This window comes from Bufo gargarizans, chromosome 4 (assembly GCF_014858855.1).
Source record: "Bufo gargarizans isolate SCDJY-AF-19 chromosome 4, ASM1485885v1, whole genome shotgun sequence".
Taxonomy (NCBI): domain Eukaryota; kingdom Metazoa; phylum Chordata; class Amphibia; order Anura; family Bufonidae; genus Bufo; species Bufo gargarizans.
In genome coordinates, this window is record NC_058083.1 from 387,024,432 (window position 1) to 387,049,333 (window position 24,902).

Below are 24,902 nucleotides of genomic sequence, written 5' to 3' on the forward strand. Positions count from 1 at the left end.
TAAAATGACAGCACATAAAATAGTCCACATTATTTAAATGGCATACACATCAAAGTAGTGCTGTAATACCCTTAATCAACCTGAAAAGGGGGTTAGAGGGTTAAAGGTGCAACATGAAAACAGGCACAACTGGGTTTTCACTCTGAGAAAGCAGGCAGGAGGTCCTGTAAACAAGATGGCCTTGCTGCACGTGGTACTTCAGTGGCTTGCCGCTTCCACTGAGCCGTGGGTAACTGGCAGCAGCAACAGAGGGCCAAAACAACTAAGGACTCCTGTACTGAAAGGGTTAACTCTTCTTTAGGATCCCTTGGCAAAATAAAGCACACATCAAGGGCCTAGCAGGCCAATTCACAGGGGCATATCATATCCACTTTGCATTTCAGTGGTGCTCCCTGGCTCCATTAGTATATTGGGCCTGTACTGAGGTTCAATCGATGGATGTGCCCACAACACAGTATTGGGGGGCAACTGTAACATAAATGGACCCCTAATAGGTATAGGCCCCATAGGCCTAGGGGTTATCAAAGTCGCTGACCTCACCGGAGCAGGCATTACAATCGTAGGCTGCTGCACTGGCCTGGGTACCGCTGCTGCAAGCGGTCCGGTGGGTTCTGGAACGACTGGCTCTGTGCACCGGTGCACAGCGTACGAGGATCCCACCGCAGGTGCCGATACTAAGGAGGGACTACTGGCAGGGACAGGTACTCTCACCTTAGACCCGGAGACGTCCGAGTCCTTACGTCTTCTTTCCTGTAGGTCAGGTGGAGTCCGGATCCTGGCGGAGGCAGTCTGGCGCAGCTCCCGTAGCTTTAACTCTAGCCGCACGATCTGGTCGTCCAGGCTTTCGGAGTCGGGATCGCTGGTCTCCGCTGTCGCCGTCGGCACTTGGAAGGTGGGTGGTTCGTCCTGCGCAGCCGCTGCAGGCTCAGGCGAGGCGTCCGCTTTCCTCCCTCTGCGGATATTCTCCAGGGCAGCTCTGAATCTCTCTGCATCCTGAAGTTCACGTACGGTTTTCTCCCTGCGAGGCAACTCAGGTGAGGGCCATGGGCTAACCCTCTTCTCTACCACTGTCGGCTGCCAAAATACATTCGGGCCAATGAAGGAGCCCCTTTCTTGGAAAGCATGATGGGCCGGTTCTGGAGAGCACATAGGTTCTTGCTCGCAGCCAGGGTGGTCCTCATCAAGGTCCCAGTCCTCTGTCTTCTTCTTAGGACGGGACATGGCAGTGGCGTAGGGGCCTCGCAGGCCCTCAGCAGGGGTAAATTCAACCTCCTCTCCCTCGCGGAGGTTGTGTAGACGTTCTGGGAGGTAGCTCTGCTTGACGGACCTCCTGTTGACATATAAGTCTCGTCCAGTCAGGTAGTCTTTTATAAAACCGAAGCCTCGGTCCTTGTCAAAGGCCACAACCAACCCCATTCTCCTTTCCAGGCGGGGTTGTGTGTCAGTGTGGCACTCGTGAACGGTCTTTGCCAGTTCCTCGTAGTAAATTTTGGTTTTAGTCGTTTTCTTTATTGCGGCCTCCCGGATCTCTGCCATTAGAGCTGACCACTTGAACGAGGGCTGGAAGAAGTCTCTCCAGGAGCCATAGTAGGTCTCCGGTTGCGTCCTCAGTGGCGGGCAGGCGGGTCTCTCCGGTGCCGGAGAGTAGGCCGGTGGAGCGTCCTCTTGCTCAACACCAGTCACATTCATGTTTAATAGGTCAGGCGCAGACATATCAGCAGGAAAGTCCTCACTCCTCAACATGCTCGATCCTTCTCTGGAGAGCGACAGGGTGGCGCCAACAAGTTCAGACAGATCCTCCCATTGCACTGGGAGGCCGCCCCCCAGGTACTCCAGTATGGGGGAGGCGGAGTCCATTACAGCAGACATGCAAATGTCCAGACAGGGCGGTGGCGCCAGCATACAGCCTTCCCGCACTTTTAGCAGAAGGCGCCAATTTTTACCGCCAATTTAAGATGAAGATGACGCAGCAAACAATTTCAAGCAAGCTCAGCGGCCATCTTTGAGCAAAATAGCTGTCTATTCACTGACAGCAAGCGGTGACTCAAATAAGCAGAAAACAGTCCATATAGCACAATCTTCACACCGCAATTATTACAGTTCACTTTGGCCCAGCAATTTTCAATAAAACAATTGGGCCATGTCACTTCAAGACAATTTTCAGCACACAGTTCTTAAATCCGCTATGGCGCAGGAATATTCGTATCCTGTTCGTGACGCCAATTTATGCAACACGCCAGACCTGCAGGGTATGACGAAGTGAGGTCACAGTTATGGGCAATCGAGGGTACTCACTATATTTGAAGAACCCTGGGCAGGCGCGTGGCAGTGAAGGAGAGGTAGACACAGTTCCTCTGGGGCACGCTCTGTAGAGAGGGACCAGGCCTGATGGTAGTTGAGGTGCCCTGGATGTTACAGGTATTTTGTGTGCCTGGGGCAAGGTCCCTGTGGTATTCGTGACGCCAGTGCCTTTGGACGGTGGCCCGCCGGTTGGTGGTTGGAATGACGAAGGTACACAAGTATGCAGTGAACCAAACGTAAACTTTACTGGACAATCCAACTTTGTACAGCAGGTGTAGCACAGTCTTTATATTACAGTTCCACAAAAGGGGCTTATTCACAAATACGGCAGGAAATAGTCATGCAAGTTACACTGAGGGTAAATTCCACAAGCACTCAGCAGCAGGTTGTACTTTTCCCAGAATCACTGTACACTGTCCTTTATAGAACTCCTGCTCTGGCTTTATATCTCCCAAGGCCCGGATGCCTAAAAGGGTGGCTTATATCCTTGGTTACTTTCTTCCTCAGGTATTATACTGCTTGCTATGATTCCTAAGTTCCTCTGCCCATCAGGGTCACTTTGCTTACCCTGGGTCGCCTCCTCCTATCAGGTGGATAACTGTCGGTTTCTCCCAGGAGGTTGGATCCTGCAACTGGGGTATCTCTTCAGAGCTAACTTAGGCTCTCTTGTTCTCAGGCAGGCTGGAGCTTCTCAACAGCCTCCTGGACATCACTAGCAGCCAGGGCTATCCAGCTGCATGTCAGGAGCAGGCTTCTTAACCTGTGTCTTCTCAGACTCCTGGCTCTGCACTCCCTCTCCCTGTCTGGGCCTGGACATTTATACTAGGGGCTCCCTATCTCCCTCTAGTGTCTGGGATGTCTAACTACACCCAACTAGGCCTGCTACTGCATTACACAGGGGTACATTGCATATAACAACACATTAAAACATACATTAAATGCAGAATTAAATATGACATTTCTGTTCCTTGTGAGTAGGAGAAACGCGCACACCAATTGACCCTTGTGTAGTACCCACCCATACCTAGTGGGACACTACATAACTACCCCACAAGTAACCCCATTTTGGAAAGAAGACACCCCAAGGTATTCCGTGAGGGGCATGGTGAGTTCCTAGAATTTTTTATTTTTTGTCGCAAGTTAGTGGAATATGAGACTTTGCAAGAAAAAAAATAAAAGAAAAAATCATCATCATTTTCCGCTAACTTGTGACAAAAAATAAAAAGTTCTATGAACTCACTATGCCCATCAGCGAATACCTTAGGGTGTCTACTTTCCGAAATGGGGTCATTTGTGGGGTTTTTCTACTGTTTGGGCATTGTAGAACCTCAGGAAACATGACAGGTGTTCAGAAAATCAGAGCTGTTTCAAAAAGCGGAAATTCACATTTTTGTACCATAGTTTGTAAACGCTATAACTTTTACCCAAACCATTTTTATTTTTTTGCCCAAACATTTTTTTTAATCAAAGACATGTAGAACAATAAATTTGCCGAAAAATTTATATATGGATGTCGGTTTTTTTTGCAAAATTTTACAGCTGAAAGTGAAAAATGTCATTTTTTTGCAAAAAAATCGTTACATTTTGATTAATAACAAAAAAAGTAAAAATGTCAGCAGCAATAAAATACCACCAAATGAAAGCTCCATTAGTGAGAAGAAAAGGAGGTAAAATTAATTTGGGTGGTAAGTTGCATGACCGAGCGATAAACGATGAAAGTAGTGTAGTGCCGAAGTGTAAAAAGTGGCCTGGTCATGAAGGGGGTTTCAGCTAGCGGGGCTGAAGTGGTTAATAAACAAAAAAAAAAACATTTTAGTATCTCCATAGTCTAAGAGTCAGTTTTTTTTTTTTTTTAGTTTCTAGCTAATTATCTTAGGTAGAGGCTAATTTTTTACGGGATAAGAGGACGGTTTTATTGGCACTATTTTGTGGGGCATATTACTTTTTGATCGCTTGCTATTACACTTTTTGTGATGTAAGGTGACAAAAAAATACATTTTCTTTGCACTGTTTTTATTTTATTTTTTTGACCGTATTCATCTGATGGGTTAGGTCATGGGGTATTTTTATAGAGCGGATTCCTACAGACGCAGCAATACCTAATATGTCTACTTTTTTTATTTTATTTTAGTTTTACAAAATATCTTTGAAAAAAATAGTTTTTTATTTTATTGTCTCAAGTCTGAAAACCATAGTTTTTTTCTGATTGTCAGTGGCTAAATGGAATTAAAATTGGGGAAGAGGATTATAAATGTAGTACTTCATAGAAGTGTAGTACTCCCTGCAGCAACTGTCAATGCAGAGGCCCGGATGATCGGGGCACGTGTCACACTGAGTAGTGGTGTCCTTCCGTATCGCCCTCCTGTGACACACTCAGTATGGGGGACCACACCTGGAAAGTGTTAGCCAGGGACGATCTGGGTGCCGCCAGTTCCCGAGAAAAGATCAGGGCCTTGAGGAATGCCTCATAGAACTGCAGGAATTTCCCTGTGTTGCCAGCTCTCCGGGACAGCACAAAAGAGTTGTACAAGGCAACCTGCACTAAGTAGACCACAACTTTTTTGTACCATGCCGGGGTTTTGTGCATGGCGTTATATGGCTTGAGTACTTGATCAGAGAGATCAACTCCTCCCATATACCTATTGTAGTCCACGATACAATCGGGCTTGAGGACCGTTGCCGCGGTACCTCGCATAGGGACAGGGGTGACACCGTTACCGTGAATTGTGGACAGTACAAGGGCATCCCTCTTGTCCTTATATCTGACCAGCAACAGGTTTCCACTGGTAAGGGCACAGGTCTCACCTGTGGGGATAGGTACCTGGAGGGGGTGGGTAGGGAGGCCACGTAGATTTTTCCGCACGGTCCCACAAGCGGGCGTGGATCTGGCGGCAAGGGACTGGAACAAGGGGATGCTAGTATAAAAGTTATCCATCTACAGGTGGTAACCCTTATCTAGCAGTGGGTGCATAATGTCCCACACAAGTGTCCCACTAACACCCAGAGTGGGGGGACATTCTGGGGGTTCAATACGGGAATCTCGCCCCTCGTACAAACAACACTTGTAAGTGTACCCTGAGGTACTCTCACAAAGTTTGTACAGCTTCATGCCATACTTCGCCCGCTTAGAGGGATCATACTGGCAGAAAATGAGTCTTCCCTTGAAAGCAATGAGAGACTCATCAACAGCGACCTCCCTTCCAGGTACATAGGCTTCCAAAAATTTGGCCCTGAAGTGATCGATGACCGGCCTGATTTTGTACAGGCGGTCATAGGCAGGATCACCTCGGGGGGACATGCTGCATTATCTGCATAATGCAGGCATTTCCAAATGGCCTCAAAACGGGAATATGTCATGGCCATACAGTAGAGTGGGGTCTGGTAGAGGATATCCCCACTCCAGTACTGCCTGACACTGCGTTTTTTGACTAGGCCCATGTGCAGCAGGAGGCCCCAAAACGTCCTCATCTCGGCTGCACTGACCGGAGACCGGACCTAGCCTCGGTGTTGAGCAATGAACTGTTGGGGCGAACAAGTTTGTTTGCGCCACCATCAGATTCACAAAGTGGTCACTGAAAAAAAAAAAAGTCATATTCAGTGAAGCCCACTGTGGGAATCTGGATTCCTGATTGGCCAACAAAGTCAGGAATCACGGGCTCAAAATCCTCTGGGGTACACCAGACAAGTTCACCGGTAGGGGGCTCAGGTGGACTTATCTGGTGGGCCAGAAAACTAGTACGAGCACCAGGGCTGCTCATACTAGTGTGGGCTACAGGGTCCCTTGGCTCCGCCTTGCAGCGTCTCCGCCGTCTTAGGGGCTCATCATCAATAGATGATGAGGAGGACGCAGATGACAAGAGGAAAGTGGGGTCATCGTCGTCCTCACTGGGGCTCTCGGAGTCGGAGAGAAGCAGGGCGTATGCCTCCTCGGCAGAGAACGTCCGGCGGGCCATAGGGGAGTGTGTGTGTGTGCGTGTGTGTAAAACTTTATTTAGTGTGTGAGTGTGTGGGGGGAAGGGTGTTTATGTTCACTTATACCCTTTCCCTAAAACTATCCCTCAGTCTCCCTGTCTAATCTAACCTGTCCCTAAACCTGTCCCTAATAACTTTTGAGTGCCAGATGGCACTATGGTGGCTCACGTGGAGGTGATGGGCGGTGATCGGAAATACACAGGGCGTACCTGTACGCCCTGTGTCCTTAAGGACTCGGACATCTGGGCATACCTGTACGCCCTGTGTCCTTAAGAGGTTAAAGGTACTGCTGGCTGTGTTTTTTTGGCGCTGACAGGTTCCCTTTAATGTAGTCCCCCATTTAACTTTGCAATTTACTTGCCGCTCTGCACAGCGATCACGTGACGCACCAGCCAGCTTTATTCCATAACATCCGCCTTGCGGAATCATCAAGTCCCCAGCGCTGAAGTTGACGGAACATCATTAGCGGTGCTTCCACGCCCCCCTTGCTGGTCCTCCCTGTCAACCATTCTTATATGCTCCCACTGTTCCCTGTTCCTCCCTGTTTACTCCTACTCTTCCCTCCTTGTCGGCCTTCCTTCTCTTATTCCCACTTCTCTGCTATTCCCCGTCAACATGTTTGGCTTGCACTGTGCATGCGCAAGCCGTACATGTTGATTGGCCAGTGAAGTAACCAATCAGCTGCAGCACTGTTCGTTCACCTGGTCCCCTGTTCTGCTGTATGCTGTGGTTAGCCGTACGAATAAAAAAAATCGCATCTCGCCATGAGAGTTCCAAGATGGCACTGGGTGCAGATGGAGCTGCGACAGAGACAGGGGAGGTGTGGGCGGGGTAGGGAGTGGGTATTACAAATTTGGTACTGGGCGGAGGGAGATCTTTGTATGGGAAGGAGGCGCGTTTTGGATACAGACTGAGGGAGCTGATGACATAACATCGCTTCCTTGCAGTGGAGGGAAAGAAATCATGGCACGATATAAATAAAGCAGCAAGGACAGAATTAAGGTACACCTATCATTATATATGGCAAGTGTATCCAAATGGGCATATTAATTTATGTAACTTTGGGCTTCGATAACCCCTTTAAAAGGTTTTTGTCATCAGTAAGCTAACAGTCTTTGTCCCTTCTTTCTATAAGCCTCCATTTCTGTGAAAAATAAACTTTTATTTGATGCAAATGAGCCTCTAAGAGCAGTGAGGGTGTTGCCCCTACTCCTAAAGGCTCTGTTCTTCCTCCTCATGAACACCGCCTGTCAATCACAATGTTGAGGGCACGGTCAGCGGAAGGAGAACAGAGCCTCTAGAAGTAGTGGCAACACCCCAATTGCTCCTAGAGGCTAATTTGCATAAAACAAAAGTTAATTTTTCACCAAAAATAGAGGCACATGGAAAGAAGGGACAAAGACTGTAAGGGTACTTTCACACTTGCGGCAGAGTTCGGGCAGGCAGTTCCACCACCGGAACTGCCTGCCTGATCCAGCAATCCGTACGCAAACGGGTGGCACCCATTTTACAGTTGGCAAAGGAGTGCTGTCCTACTTTTCATGTATACAGTATAAATATATATATATATATATAAAAATAGAAAAAAGAGAAGCAGCACACAAAGAGAAAACGTGTGGGTGCAAAAAATGTCCCAGGTATGGATAATGTCCCAGGTATGGATAATGTAGCAAAAAGAAGGCAGCACTCCAGATGATTGTGAAAAAGTGGACGGTTTATTCACTCATCAGCGACGTTTCAGCTCTCTCAATGGAGCCTTTTTCCAGCTGAGTAACATGTGCCAAATTACATTTATATATAGTGCAAGTGATTAACCAAATACAAATTGATACATCATATAATAAAGTGCAAATGCATAAATATTACAGCCATATTACAAAAGTGGTCAGTGTACCATCGTGGTTCAATATAGCAGCATTATCAATATATTCATGAAAATTTCATAGTGTAATAAAAACGATATAAAATCACAAAAAGTCCATAATTACTAATCACAGGTGACAAGTGAACAAATGTGTTTAACATAATATATCAATGAAAATTAAAAACCTTTGAATGAATCACTTCAGGCAGAATAGACATGATGGGAGCTTGTTGGCGTCCGGAAAGGAAAACGGAGCATGCGCCGCTCCAACCGCTATCGCGAGATTCACAGTGGTAATACAGGACGTGCAAACCACATCAAAAATGGCCACTTTAGAACATTGCTTCAGGGCGCATGCGTGTCCAAAACACCGCCCATATAGATTTGACAGGCACTCGTACAATGCCTGAGCACTGCAGCATCTAGCAGACTAAGCTGATCCAAACATCGGGGACCGGCGGGTCAACGTCGGTCACCAATAAGATATCTGTATCTACGTGGCGGTACGGTAGTCACACCGTTAACACCCAGTAGTCCAGAATGACAGCAAATCCGCTCCATGTCACTCACAGCCGTAAAGTGGGCAGGAACCACGAATTGTGTCCAAAACCCACTGACCGCTGGAGAGGCACGGACCAAACTGCATCGGGGCTCATACTGTATCCATATTTTATTTATATTAAATGGGACAGCAGCTTCCGTCTGTGTAGATGCCACCCAAGTCCCAAAAGGGGCTGGAGTCGCACCATCTCACAGACAGTGACTGTCCTCAAGCATTAATTATACATACTGTAAAATGCAAAAAAAGAAAAGAGAATAAGAAGGAGGATCGCCAACAAGATTCCTACAGTCATCGCCATATGTGAACATTCGTATGCTGTATTTCAAAGTCATATCCTACAGGAAAAAGAAAAAAGAAGATATTTTCTATTATTGTATAGCACATGTATGTCCACATACGTCATCGGACCAGGAGAGAAAACAAATACTCAATGACTAGACAACCCTAAACTCTACATTTAAACCATATGGCTTAAGGGTACCAAGTGTATAAATCCAGTAGAGCTCACGTTTTTTTAAAAGTTTTATTCGGTCACCGCCTCGCCTTGAGAGAGATATTTGCTCCAAAATTCTAAAGCGCAGGTCATTCTGTGTATGCTTAGCTTCAGTAAAATGTTTGGACACAGGGAGATCCATTTTTTGTTTTCTGATGGAATACCTATGTTGATTGAGACGAGTCTTGACGTCCCATGTGGTCTCCCCAACATATAGGAGGCCACATGGGCACATCAGCAGATAAATAACATAGGAGGAATCACATGTTAAGCACTGTCTGATCTTAAACCTCTGTCCCGAGGTGGGATGCACAAAAGAGTCGCCTCTCAGCATCAATTTACAATTGATGCAGTTGTAACAAGGATAACACCCTTTACGGGTAGAACCAAAGTAACTTTCACATGTCTCCCTGTTAAAACCAATATCAGATTTCACTAATCTATCACCTAAGTTGGGACTGCGTCGATAGGAACATAAGGGTGGCATTTTAAACTCCTGCACTTTCTCAAAGTTGCTAGTGAGAATTCGCCAATGCTTTTTAATTATAGCTGCAATCCTGCCACTATTTATGCTGAACTCCGACACAAAGGGAATTCAAGCCTGGGAACATTTATGGTTACCTAATCCCTCTCTAATGACTTCTGTGGTGAGCGGTTTGACTCTATTGATCTGTTCTTGGATCATTTTTTTAGGGAACCCACGTGTCTGAAATTTGGACCCCATTTCTTGCAATCTTTTCTCTGCTTTTACCGGATCTTGGACAATTTTTTTGACCCTAAGGAGCTGACTGAAAGGAAGCGACCTTATCATAGGTTTTGGGTGGTGACTATCATAACGCAATAAAGTGTTTTTGTCTGTCGGTTTCACATATAAGTCCGTCACTAACTTGTCATTGTGAATGCTAACTTGAGTGTCCAAAAATTGCAGAGAAGCCACTGAGTGTGCCAATGTAAACTTAACACTGGGATCAATAGAATTCAAAAAACTATGGAAAGCGATGAGGTCCTCCGTGGCACCGACCCAAACCAGGAAAATGTCATCAATGTAACGCCACCACCCCAGCACATGGCTGAAGTGGTGGCTCACATAGACGACAGACTCCTCAAGATGTGACATGTAAAGATTTGCATAGGTCGGCGCCACGTTGGACCCCATCGCGGTCCCACGCAACTGTAAAAAAAAGTCATCCTGGAACAGGAAGTAGTTCCTAGTCAGGATGAACCTCAACAAAGAAATCAAAAAACGTTGACAGGTAATACTATAGTCTGTTTTATGTAGAACCTTGGGTGGCATCTACACAGACGGAAGCTGCTGTCCCATTTAATATAAATAAAATATGGATACAGTATGAGCCCCGATGCAGTTTGGTCCGTGCCTCTCCAGCGGTCAGTGGGTTTTGGACACAATTCGTGGTTCCTGCCCACTTTACAACTGTGAGTGACATGGAGCGAATTTGCTGTCATTCTGGACTACTGGGTGTTAACGGTGTGACTACCGTACCGCCACGTAGATACAGATATCTTATTGGTGACCGACGTTGACCCGCCGGTCCCCGATGTTTGGATCAGCTTAGTCTGCTAGATGCTGCAGTGCTCAGGCATTGTACGAGTGCCTGTCAAATCTATTTGGGCGGTGTTTTGGACACGCATGCGCCCTGAAGCAATGTTCTAAAGTGGCCATTTTTGATGTGGTTTGCACGTCTTGTATTACCACTGTGAATCTCGCGATAGCGGTTGGAGCGGCGCATGCGCCGTTTTCCTTTCCGGACGCCAACAAGCTCCCATCATGTCTATTCTGCCTGAAGTGATTCATTCAAAGGTTTTTAATTTTCATTGATATATTATGTTAAACACATTTGTTCACTTGTCACCTGCGATTAGTAATTATGGACTTTTTGTGATTTTATATCGTTTTTATTACACTATGAAATTTTCATGAATATATTGATAATGCTGCTATATTGAATCACGATGGTACACTGACCACTTTTGTAATATGGCTGTAATATTTATGCATTTGCACTTTATTATATGATGTATCAATTTGTATTTGGTTAATCACTTGCACTATATATAAATGTAATTTGGCACATGTTACTCAGCTGGAAAAAGCCTCCATTGAGAGAGCTGAAACGTTGCTGATGAGTGAATAAACCGTCCACTTTTTCACAGTCATCTGGAGTGCTGCCTTCTTTTTGCTACATTACACATATATATATTAAGACAAAATGGGAGGCAGCACTGATGTAGGTGTAGAATGACCGGGTGCACGCTCTGAGGGCTAAATCTTACCCAAATATAATATGCAAAAAAAGAGCAGCACTCCAACACAGGATAAAACAAAATCCAAAAGATTTATTAACCCATAGTGTGGCGACGTTTTGTCACTACAATTGAGCCTTTCTCAAGTCTATATATAAAATGGAAAAAATGGCGGCACTGATAAACAAAAAATAAAAATGGTAGAATGGGTGCTATGTCCAGGGGTATGGCTCCTTACTAGTGATGAGCGAGCACCAAAGTGTTCGGGTGTTCGAGCACTCGATCCGAACACATAGCGATATTCGTGCGCTCGGCCGAGCACCCGAGTATAATGAAAGTCAATAGGAGACAACCAGGCACCCCCTGCTCGGATGAGGGGAGGGTGCCTGGTTCATAAAAAAAGGTCTGAAAGTGAGGGAAACACCTCTGAAATCGATCAGGAACAGCAAGGGAGCCATGTCTGGATGCATCTTGGACTCCAATGTCGCTGCTGGGAACCATGTTGTACGCCACTTTTACAGACGACAAAATAAAAATAAAAACCCCCCCCCCCCCCAAAAAAAAAAAACTTTTAAGAGGAAAAATGGTTAGGAAACATTCTTTCCTGTATATTCAATTGTATATACAGTGTAAATGCTGCAAAAATTACAAGGAAGAAGCACTCCGATACAGTCTGTATATCACATAAAGGAGGGCCTCATTCACGTGGATGGTGCTACAGTTGTTCAGGCACACTGCTACACGCCTAAAGCCTATGCACTAAGAGAGAGGGCTGCCAAATATTACAAGGAACCGGCACTCCAGTACACCCTTTCTTACACATAAAGGAGGGCATCATACACACCCTTGAAAAATTATCCTTGATGGCCTGTTGGTGACCTACCAAAACATTTGGAGCGAGGGTATGCTGGTGACCCTATAAAAAATTAGGGGCGAGTGCCTGCTGCTGAGCTGACCTTCTAAAACATTATATGTGAGGGCCTGCTGTTCAGCTGAAGCTCTAAAACATTATATGTGAGGGCCTTCAGGTGAGCAGACCGCATAAAACATTACAGGTGAGGGACTACAGTTGAGCTGACCGTATGAAACATTGTAGTGAGGGCCTACAGGTGAGCAGACTGTATAAAACATTGTAGTGAGGGCCTACAGGTGAGAAGACTGTATAAAACATTGGTGGTGAGGGCCTGAAGGTGAGCGGACCGTATAAAACATTGTAGTGTGGGCCAACAGGTGAGCAGACCGTATAAAACATTAGAGATGAGGGCCTACCGGTGAGCAGATCGTATAAAACTTTGGAGGTGAGGGTGTCACGCCTTGCCCTGTGAATGTGCGGAGATCTGCCAGGCTGGCTGCACATGTTTGACTTGTCTCTTTTATTTTGGTTTGAGTTGAGCTGGATCCACCTTCCCTCAGGTGTACTGGGTTGATTGTTAGCGAGGCTATTTATTCCTCCTTCTCCCAGTGGCCTGTGCGGGTTGTAGTTCATTCCTGGGGGCTTTGGATGTGTTGTGGATGGTCTGCTCCAGCTCAGGATAAGTCCTCTCTGTTTTTTCCTTGTTGTCTTTTGTCTAGGCCATTAGGAAGACGCTTGCTTCCTCGTGCTTGAGGAAGAAGGTTGCCTCTTCCCCTTTCCCTTCTGCTCAGGGTTTTCCCAAGAAATATAGACGTAGGCACGAGGGCATGTGCATATCCACCATAAGGGTATGCACATGTGCACAGCAGTATAGGTAAAGCTTCAGGGATCGCTAGGAGGTGACCCTCTCTCCATAGCTTTTGGGCCTAGTCTATTGTTCTGTTTGTTTTCCCTGCTGATATACCTTCTGTGACATTATAACCCGCCATAAAACTGTCATATCCCTGCTGTTTGTGAAATGGAGGCTTTAGATGCCTTGGTTGATCGCATCCAGGGATTATCGCTGGAGGTTGCTGATCTCCGCAGTTCTGTTGCACGGTGTCAGAATGCTCTGGTGTTTGGCGCCGTTGGAGGAAAACAGATCTGCTTAGAGTCTAAAGTTGCTCTCCCTGATAGGTTCTCAGGGGGTGGTGATGACTTTATTCGGTTCAGGGAGTCCTGCAGGTTGTATTTTCGTCTGCGGCCGATGTCATCTGGTGAGGAGACTCAAAGAGTGGGGATCATTATATCTCTGCTCAAAGGGGACACGCAGTCCTGGGCTTTTTCTCTGCCGACCGGTTCACCATCCCTCCGGTCAGTGGATTAATTTTTTAGAGCCTTGGGCTTGATTTATGAGATGACCCACACCGCGTCTCTATGGCTGAATCGAAGCTGCGCAGTTGAAGATGGGTATCTGACTCTAGGCGGAATGATCCTGCACTCCGGAGTCAGTTTTGTCAGGGGCTATCTGAGAGGTTGAAAGATGCCCTTGCTTTTCATGAGTATCCCGATTCATTGGAGACGACCATGTCTTTGGCAGTGCGGCTTGATAGACGTCTTAGGGAAAGATATAAGATTCCTCTCAAGTGGGGTGTCCCGTCTGTAAGTGGATCTGTTCCACCTAGTCCCCGGGGTGATATGACTTTTGAATCTGGGGCAGGAGAGGAGCCTATGCAGTTGGGCCAGGTTTCTTTTCGCTCAGGTGATAAGAACTTTAGGAAGCTGAATAAGCTATGTTACTACTGTGGTAAAAAAGGTCATTTTGTTTATGCATGTCCTTTTGTTAAACCTCAAAACAGTAATGAAAAACTACGGAGGTATTCACATAAAGAGAAAGAAAAAACCTCCCTGACTCTTGGTAGTGTGAATGGGGAGTCTGAGCAAGCTAATATGCATTCTCCCTGCAATACGCGTTTTCTCCTGCCTGCCATGGTGGCACTAGACTCAGGAAATTTTGATTTTGAGGTATTTGTTGACAATGGTGCGGGGGTAAACCTTATTGACTTTCATTTTCTCCAAAATTTTGGTTTTAGAACTAGCGCATTAGAAAAGGTAATACCAGTGTTTGCTATTGATTCCTCCCCTCTCTCACAAAAGAGTCTTGCTCATATTGTTCATGACACTAAGTTAAGTTTGGGTGATTCACATGTTGAGTCCATTTCTTGTTTTGTTATGAGGGCCTTGCCTGCTCTGGTGGTTCTAGGTTTACCATGGTTGGTAAAACATAACCCTACTATTGACTGGCGAGCAAGACAAATCAGTAGCTGGAGTGAATTTTGTACGGACAACTGTCTCTGTGCTTCTATCTCAGGGGTGTCAACTACGGTCCTACCTCAGTTTCTCTCTGATTTTGCGGACGTATTCTCGGAGGGTGGAGCTCAGGAGCTGCTCCCCATCGAGAATATGATTTTCCAGTCAATCTCATCTCTGGAGCTAAACTGCCAAAGTCTCAACTATACAACCTTTCCCAACCCGAAAGAGAGCCTATGCGGAAGTATATTGCCGAGAGTTTGGCAAAGGGACATATTAGGCCATCCAAGTCCCCTGTGGCCACCGGATTCTTTTTTGTAAAAAAGAAAGACGGATCACTTAGACCGAAGTTATTTGTTCGTGCTGAACTGCGATACAAGGTGTTCAAGGAACATCACAATACGGTCCTTGAGGGACATCCTGGAAGCAAATCCACCATAGATCTTATTTCCCGGAGATTATGGTGGTCAGGGTTGCGCAAGGGTGTGGAGGGTTCTGTGGCAGCTTGTGAGACCTGTGCACGGGCGAAGGTGGCTCACACTAGGCCTTCAGGATCCCTTCTTCCTTTGTCCATTCCGTCTCGTCCTTGGACGCATTTGTCCATGGACTTTATTACCGATTTGCCGAGTTACTCTGGGAAAACTGTGATTTCGGTGGTAGTGGACCGCTTTAGTAAGATGGCTCACTTTATACCGTTAAATAGCTTGCCCAATACCAAAACTCTCGCTCAGGTTTTTATCAATAACATTATAAAACTACATGGCATTCCCTCTGATGTGGTGTCTGATATAGGGACACAATTTGTTTCCAGGTTTTGGAGGGCGTTTTGCTCTCGTCTTGGAATTCAACTGTCTTTCTCTTCGGCTTTTCATCCCCAGTCGAATGGTCAGACAGAGCGCACTAACCAAAACCTGGAGACCTATTTGAGGTGTTTTGTTGCCGAGAACTAGGATGACTGGTCTTTGTTCTTGTATCTAGCCAAATTTGCCTTGAATAACTGTAGACAGGAGTCAACTGATAAGTCGCCATTTTTTGGCGCTTATGATTTTCACCCACAGTTTGGTACTTTTTCTGGGACTGGATCTTCTGGGATGCCAGAAGAGGAGAGATTCTCCTCCGCCTTGTCATCTATCTGGCGGAAGATCCAAGTTAATTTGGAAAAGATGGGTGAAAGATATAAACGGATGGCTGACAGGAGACGTATGACTGGTTCGGACTTGTGTGTGGGTAATTCGGTGTGGTTGTCCACTAAAAACATTAAGCTCAAGGTACCATCTTGGAAACTGGGTCCAAGATTTATCGTCCCTTACAAAATCTCTGCTGTGGTCAACCCGGTGGCGTTCCGACTGGAATTTCCGCAGACCAGAAAGATCCATAATGTGTTTCACAGGTCCTTACTGAAGAAATATGTGGAACCATCTCCATTGCCACCTCTTCCTGTCCTGGTGGATGGTAATTTAGAGTTTGAGATCTCTAGGATTCTTCGGGGTTCCCTCCAGTACCTAGTGCACTAGAAGGGATACGGTCCCGAGGAAAGAATGTGGATTCCAGCTTCTGATGTTAGTGCTAGCCGCCCGGTGAGGGCCTTTTACAGGGCACACCCGGAGAAAGTTGGTCCGGAGGTCACCCGTATAAGGGGGGGGGGGGGGGGGGACTGTCACGTCTTGCCCTGTAAATGTGCAGAGATCTGCCAGGCTGGCTGCACATGTTCGACTCGTCTCTTTTGTTTTGGTTTGAGTTGAGCTGGATCCACCTTCCCTGAGGTGTACTGGGTTGATTGTTAGCGAGGCTATTTATTCCTCCTTCTCCCAGTTGGCTGTACGGGTTATAGTTCATTCCTGGGGGTTTTGGATGTGTTGAGGATGGTTTGCTCCAGCTCAGGATAAGTCCTCTCTGTTTTTCCCTTGTCTTTTGTCTAGGCCTCTAGCAAGACGCTTGCTTCCTCGCGCTTGAGGAAGCAGGTCGCCTCTTCCCCTTTCCCTTCTACTCAGGGTTGTCCCAGGGAATATATAGACATAGGCACGAGGGCATGTGCATATCCACCATAAGGGTATGCACATGTGCACAGCAGTATAGGGAAAGCTTCAGGGATCGCTAGGAGGTGATCCTCTCTCCCTAGCTTCTGTGCCTAGTCTATTGTTCTGTTTCCCCCCCCCCCCCCCGTGTTTGGTTATTTCCCTGCTGATATACCTTCTGTGACAGAGGGCCTGAAGGTGAGCGGACCCTATAAAACATTGTAGTGAGGGTCTACAGGTGAGCATACCATATAAAACATTAGAAGTAAGGGCCTACAGGTGAGAAGACCGTATAATACATTGGAGGTAAGGGGCCTGAAGGTGAGTGGACCCTATAAAACATTGTAGTTAGGGCATATATACTGTATGGAAGAGGAGGAGGAGGATGAAAACACAAGATTCAAACACATACCCTTTTTTGCGGTGAAAAGGGTGCATCTGAATCTTGTGGATTGAGTACATTATAAAGCATACATTTAAATTGATTTTTTGTTCCTCATTAGCTCAGATTTCCTCTGGTGGAGTAGATAAGTCAGGGGCAATCCAGGCCTTGTTCAGTTATATCTGAGTCAACCTGTCAGCATTGTCAGTGGACAAGTGGATACGCTTATCTGTTATGCCACCAGCAGCACTAAATACACGCTCAGACAAAACGCTGGCGGCAGGGCAGGCCAACACCTCCAAGGCATAGAGCGAATTAAATTTCCGTCGGTAGTACCCTCTGTAGCAAAGGAAACTGTCTTTAGCTCCTCCTCCTCATAGTCCAATTCGCGCTGAGAAGCTATCACCCACACTAAAGTCCTCCCCCATTTCCACATCTGCCCACACTTGCAGTCACACTCTAAGTGAATAAGCCCCTTTTTATAATGTCTGCTAAACACACTACTTTCTGATGGCATACTGTAGATCTCACTAATATCAAATCTTTCTGTCTTTTAAAAGCTTTTGGGTACATAGTGCAGGGCTGAAAACCTTTTTATCTCCCCCTTCCTAAAGACGCCTGTCCCTGATACTGCTGAATTTAACCCCTGGTAATAAAAAAATAAAAAAAAATGGTGCTGCACTGCTGTCAAACACACACTGTAGTCCTTAGGCCTCATGCACACGACCGTTGTGTGCATCCGTGTCCGTTGTTCCGTTTTCCGTGATTTTCTGCGGACCCATTGACTTTCAATGGGTCCGTTGAAAACTCGGAAAATGCACCGTTGTTCATCTGCGTCCGTGATCCGTGTTTCCTGTCCGTCAAAAAAATAAGACCTGTCCTATTTTTTTGACGGACAACGGTTCACGGACCCATTCAAGTCAATGGGTCCATGAAAAAACACGGATGCACACCCCCCGATCATTGGTGGCAGCGGAGAGTTCCGATCGGTGTCCCAGTTTAATCGCTGGGGCTCCGATCGGTAACCATGGCAACCAATACGCTACTGCAGTCCTGGTTGCCATGGTTACTTAGCAATATTAGAAGCATCATACTTACCTGCTGCACTGTCTGTGACCGGCCTAGCGCTCCTCCTACTGGTAAGTGACAGATCATTAAGCAATGCGCCGCACAGACCTGTCACCGCACAGAGGGGAGGCCGCACACTGGCCACCAATGAAATTAATACAATAGAGGGAGGGAGAGGGGGCTGGGGGGGCGCACACTGGCCACCAATGAAATTAATACAATAGAGGGAGGGAGGGGGGGCCGGGGGAGACCGCACTGGCCACCAATGAAATTAAAACTGGGGAGGGAGGGGGGTCTGCCCCCTGCTGCCTGGCAGCCCCTGATCTCTTACAGGGGGCTATGATGAACACAATTAACCCCTCAGGTGCGGCACCTGAGGGGTTAATTGTGCGGATCACAGCCCCCTGTAAGAGATCGGGTGCTGCCAGGCAGCAGGGGGCAGTCATGTACACAGTTCGTAGTATATTCTAACTTGAAGCGTCCCCATCACTATGGGAACGCCTCTGTGTTAGAATATACTGTCGGATCTGAGTTTTCACGCTCTAACTCAAATCTCATGGTATATTCTAACATAGAGGCGTTCCCATGGTGATGGGGACGCTTCAAGTTAAAATATACCATCGGATTGGAGAAAACTCAGATCCGATGGTATAATAGGGAATCCTGACTTTACATTGAAAGTCAATGGCGGGCGGATCCGTTTGCAATTGCACCATATTGTGTCAAACGGATACGTCCCCATTGACTTGCATTGTAAGTCAGGACGGATCCGTTTGGCTCCGCGCGGCCAGGCAGACACCAAAACGACTTTTTCCTTCATGTCCGTGGATCCTCCAAAAATCAAGTTAGACCCACGCAAGAAAAAACGGACACGGATCACGGAACTACGGAACCCGTTTTTGCGGACCGCAAAAAAAAACCGGTCGTGTGCATGAGGTCTTAAGAGGACAGTTTGGCCTTTCAATAGTTTTTGGGAGTTAAATCTGTGAATTTCCAGCAAAATGCTATTTTCCACTGCCTTTTTGTCACTACATTTAAATTGATTTTTTGTTCCTCATTAGCTCAGCTTTCCTCTGGTGGAGTGGAGAAGTCAGGGGCAATCCAGGCCTTGTTCATTTATATCTGAGTCAACCTATCAGCATTGTCAGTGGACAAGCGGATAAGCATATCTGTTATAATGCCACCAGCAGCACTAAATACACGCTCAGACAAAACCCTGGCGGCAGGGCAGGCCAGCACCTCCAAGGCATAGAGCGCAAGTTCGTGCCACATGTCCAGCTTGGACACCCAGTAGTTGTAAGGCACCGAGGGATCATTGAGGACGCTAACACGGTCTGCTATGTATTCCTTCACCATCTTCCAAAACTTTTCCCTCATTGTTGGCCGCGCTTCAGGGTGAGGTTGCTGGCGGGGTGTCATGAAAGTGTCCCATGCCTTGGAGAGTGTTGCCCTGCCTTTGTTGAAAGTGGAGTGTGTTCCCATTGTCTGCCTTCCTCGTTTGCCTATGGAAGTACAGACACTGCCGTCAGCTTTGTCAGATGGAAATGTTTGGAGCAATTTCTCAAAAAGGACCTTCTGGTATTGTACCATTTTACTTACCCTCTACACCACAGGAATGAGAGATGAGAACTCTTTGTAGCGGGGGTCGAGAAGGATGAACACCCAGTAATCCGTTTTATCTAAAATGCGTATAACGCGAAGGTCGCGGGAAAGGCAGCCTAACATGAAGACAGCCATGTGTGCCAGAGAACCAACAGGCAAGACGTCTATGTCGACGTCAGGATGACTCTCCATCTCCTCCTCCTCCTCATCCCCTTGTGCCCATCCACGTCGAACCGATGGAATTAAAGTTCCGTCGGTAGTACCCTCTGTAGCAGAGGAAACTGTCTCCAGCTCCTCCTCCTAATGGGCCAATTCGCGCTGAGAAGACGAAATGTGGGTGGTCTGGCTATCACCCACACTAAAGTTCTCCCCCATTTCCACATCTGCCCACACTTGCAGGCACACTCTAGTGAATAAGCCCCTTTTTATAATGTCTGCTAAACACACTGCTTTCTGATGGCATACTGTAGATCTCACTAATATCAAATCTTTCTGTCTTTTAAATGATTTTGGGTACTTAAAAACGTTTCCAGCCCTGCACTATCTCCCGCTTCCTGAAGACGCCTGTCCCTGATACTGCTGAATTTAACCCCTGGTGAAAAAAATAAAAATGGCGCTGCACTGCTGTCAAACACACACTGTAGTCCTTAAAAGGACTGTTTGGTCTTTTAATAGTTTTTTGGAGTTAAATCTGTGAATTTCCAGTATAACGCTATTTATCCCTGCCTACTGTCGGCTCTCCCTGACGCTGAATGATCTGAGCGCGGGACATCGGCTCCTATATAAATTGATATCACGTGTTCCGGCCAGCCAATCAGTGTAAGGCTAACAGCTAACATGGCTATGGCATTACACTAAATGGGAATTACCTGAACGTTGATTGGCTGCTTAGGAGGCGTCAAACGTGCAGGGAGGAGACTAGAGCAATGCGACGAGCACACGTGTTATTCGACCAAGTACCGCCATGTGCCGAGCACAGCGATGCTCGAGCCGAACCGGTGCTCGGACGAGCATGCTCGCTCATCACTACTCCTTACCTAATGTAATAATCAAAGAAACGCACAGCACTCCCAGTAGAAAATATACGGTCGTTTATTCACCCATGTGGTACAGTGAGGCAACATTTCAGCTCATACAAAGAGCCTTTTCCCAAGCTTGAGAAAGGCTCTTTGTATGAGCCGAAACGTTGCTTCACTGTACCACATGGGTGAATAAACGACCGTATATTTTCTACTGGGAGTGCTGCCCGTTTCTTTGATTATATATATACAGTTGCAAGAAAAAGTATGTGAACCCTTTGGAATGATATGGATTTCTGCACAAATTGGTCATAAAATGTGATCTGATCTTCATCTAAGTCACAACAAAAAACAATCACAGTCTGCTTAAACTAATAACACACAAAGAATTAAATGTTACCATGTTTTTATTGAACACACCATGTAAACATTCACAGTGTAGGTGGAAAAAGTATGTGAACCCTTGGATTTAATAACTGGTTGAACCTCCTTTGGCAGCAATAACTTCAACCAAACGTTTCCTGTAGTTGCAGATCAGACGTGCACAACGGTCAGGAGTAATTCTTGACCATTCCTCTTTACAGAACTGTTTCAGTTCAGCAATATTCTTGGTATGTCTGGTGTAAATCGCTTTCTTGAAGTCATGCCACAGCATCTCAATCGGGTTGAGGTCAGGACTCTGACTGGGCCACTCCAGAAGACTTATTTTCTTCTGTTTAAAGGGACACTGACAGGCCCAATAAGCATATTTAGGTATATATATCTGACAGTACAGGTCTTATAAAGTGTATTAAAATCATCTAAGTATCCCCCCTGTCCACCTTATAAATACAGTAAACTGAAGTTTTATACCCTGCTTGAATCGTCTTCAATCTGCCCAAGGGGCGGCGTTTCATCTCCACTTGCGCCCAGCCAGCCTCGCCCCAACTGCCGTTTTGAAGCGCCGCCCAGCTCATCAATATTCACTTTGCTGGGCGGCTTCTGCTGTCCCCGCTCTGAAGCGCTGCGCTGAACAGTGCCCGGCGCATGCGCATAATGCAGAGGCTGAAGCGGCCTCTAAGATGCAGATGGTACGCAGGCGTGATGTGATCCCGGCCAGTGAGGGTGCCGGGCGCATGCGCTGAAGAAGAGACGGAGGCTGATGCCCATAGGATTGTATTGGGCATGCGCCGGATCTTGTGAAGTCGGGGACAGTAGTAGCCGCCCAGCGAAGAGGTAGTCATCTGAAATGGTTTTCACTTCACAGGTGTGCCCTGGCAGGTTTAATAAGTGGGATTTCTTGCCTTATAAATGGGGTTGGGACCATCAGTTGCGTTGTGGAGAAGTCAGGTGGATACACAGCTGATAGTCCTACTGAATAGACTGTTACGATTTGTATTATGGCAAGAAAAAAGCAGCTAAGTAAAGAAAAATGAGTGGCCATCATTACTTTAAGAAATGAAGGTCAGTGAGTCAGAAAAATTGGGAAAACTTTGAAAGTGTCCCCAAGTGCAGTCACAAAAACCATCAAGCGCTACAAAGAAACTGGCTCACATGCGGACCGCCCCAGGAAAGGAAGACCAAGAGTCACCTCTGCTGCTGTGGATAAGTTCATCCGAGTCACCAGCCTCAGAAATCGCAGGTTAACAGCAGCTCAGATTAGAGACCAGGTCAATGCCACACAGAGTTCTAGCAGCAGACACATTTCTAGAACAACTGTTAAGAGGAGACTGTGTGAATCAGGCCTTCATGGTAGAATATCTGCTAGGAAACCACTGCTAAGGACAGGTTACAAGCAGAAGAGACTTGTTTGGGCTAAAGAACACAAGGAATGGACTTTAGACCAGTGGAAATCTGTGCTTTGGTCTGATGAGTCCAAATTTGAGATCTTTGGTTCCAACCACCGTGTCTTTGTGCGAAGCAGAAAAGGTAAACGGATGGACTATACATGACTCCGTTCCCACCGTGAAGCATGGAGGAGGAGGTGTGATGGTGTGGGGGTGCTTTGCTGGTGACACTGTTGGGGATTTATTCAAAATTGAAGGCCTACTGAACCAGCATGGCTACCACAGCATCTGGCAGCGGCATGCTATTCCATCCGGTTTGCGTTTAGTTGGACCATCATTTATTTTTCAACAGGACAATGACCCCAAACACACCTCCAGGCTGTGTAAGGGCTATTTGACCATGAAGGAGAGTGATGGGGTGCTGCGCCAGATGACCTGGCCTCCACAGTCACCGGACCTGAACCCAATCAAGATGGTTTGGTATGAGCTGGACCGCAGAGTGAAGGCAAAAGGGCCAACAAGTGCTAAGCATCTCTGGGAACTCCTTCAAGACTGTTGGAAGACCATTTCAGGTGACTACCTCTTGAAGCTCAACAAGAGAATGCCAAGAGTGTGCAAAGCAGTAATCAAAGCAAAAGGTGGCTACTTTGAAGAACCTAGAATATGACATTTTCAGTTGTTTCACACTTTTTTGTTATGTATATAATTCCACATGTGTTAATTCATAGTTTTGATGCCTTCAGTGTGAATCTACAATTTTCATAGTCATGAAAAAAAATAAAAATAAATCTTTGAATGAGAAGGTGTGTCCAAACTTTTGGTCTGTACTATATATATATATATTTATAGACGGCATGGAGAAAAAACGAAAAATGTAAGCTAAAAAAACACATTTATTATTCATGTTAACCTGAATCAAAATAAATAAAAAGGTGAAAAAGACAAAAATTCTGATTATGGCATCAGATTATATGCTTATTAATAAACTGGTATGCATTAATACTAGTACATTTGTTTCATATTCTCATTTCTCCATCATCCTCATACATAAACTCCCTTTTAGCATGTTCTGTAGGTAAATGACTAGAATTACGTTTCTATGGGTAGAATCGTGTGGCTGAACTCCAAAGCATCCCATTCACTACGTATGCCTCCACACAGCGGTATTAAAGATGAGCCCCGCCCCTTCCACTCCGATCATATGACATCACAGCCACCACGTGACCTCTACTTCAGCGGGCTTGTGTACTCATTCCGCACGGTTACCCATGTCCGGCCATAGTGCGCCCCACGCTCCGCACCTCCACAGCCATGATTTCTTCTGCACGGTGGGGCGCGGGATGGAGCGCTTTGTCATGCAGGAGTTAACGTCTAAACTGTCAGCAGTAGTTGTGAGTACAACCGCATGTAACGCACACGGCCGTCCTATACCGCACTGTACCATACATTTAGTTTTTAGGAGAAACTGCTCCTATATATCCATCCTGTCAGTCGTTGTGCGTCATAGGGGGTTACGTAAGCGTATTTTTTTTTTTTTTTTTTGGGTGGGGGGTCTTAGAGCAATAAGTCTATTGCCACCCGCAGCATATCAGCTTTTAATTTTTCTCCGCTCACATCACTTGAGCAAAATATGGATACTGGCCATGTGCACCCCACAGTTTCTGTAGGCCCTCATGTCCAAAGGCCTATTCTGGTCTGTTTTGCAGGACGGACATACAGATGACATTAAAATGAATGGGGCTGCAGAAAATGCAGAGAAAAAATATGGTTGTATGTGAATGAGGCCTAAAGAGGAACTGGATCCTCTCCAGACATGTTTTAGTAACTGCCTGCATTACCCAAGTAATAACAGTTCTGGAGCATCTTTGTTATGACCCTATGATGCGCTATTCCTTTATTATTCCTGCTAGAAGTGATGAATCGCCAGCAGTTCGCGATTTTTTTTTTTTTTTTTTTTTTTGAGAGCCCATGACGGATCTCTGTAACGGAAAGCCAAAACATTAGTGTGAAAGTAGCCTTGGGCTGGTTACGCATGAGTGAATGTCACGCTCCGAACTCGCTGCTCAGCACCTGTCCTGAACTTCCAGCACTGCCGGGATCGCATAGCATTATGTTTGTTTATGATGCTATGTAACCCTTAGATGTCTGGAATGTGTTGGATAACACTGACATAATGCTGTCAGTGTTATCCAATACATTCCAGAACTGGAAGGGTTACATAGCATTATAAATCAATATAATGCTATGTGATCCCAGCAGTGCTGGAAGTTCAGGACGAGGGCTGCGAATCCGGAGCGTGACACTCGCTTGTGTGAAACCAGTCTTATTATGTGCAGTGACACACTCCCAACTGGTAACACCCATCTGGACCTTCATTACGAACCGCCAGCAATTTATTCATAACTTCTAGAAGGAATAATAGAAGGATGACACATCATAGAGTCTTAAGAATAA

General features: G+C 46.2%; 1 protein-coding gene across 2 annotated transcripts in view; it reads left to right on the forward strand.

The window, feature by feature from the left end:
* The first annotated feature begins 23,681 nt into the window (after window positions 1-23,681).
* THUMPD2 (THUMP domain containing 2) overlaps window positions 23,682-24,902 on the forward strand; it is a 110,062-nt gene continuing 108,841 nt past the window's right edge. For both annotated transcript variants that reach the window (XM_044290879.1, XM_044290880.1), the window contains exon 1: window positions 23,682-23,839. In XM_044290879.1, coding sequence (XP_044146814.1) covers window positions 23,717-23,839 — 123 coding nt within the window. In that variant the 5' untranslated portion in view covers window positions 23,682-23,716. The remainder of the gene's footprint in view (window positions 23,840-24,902) is intronic.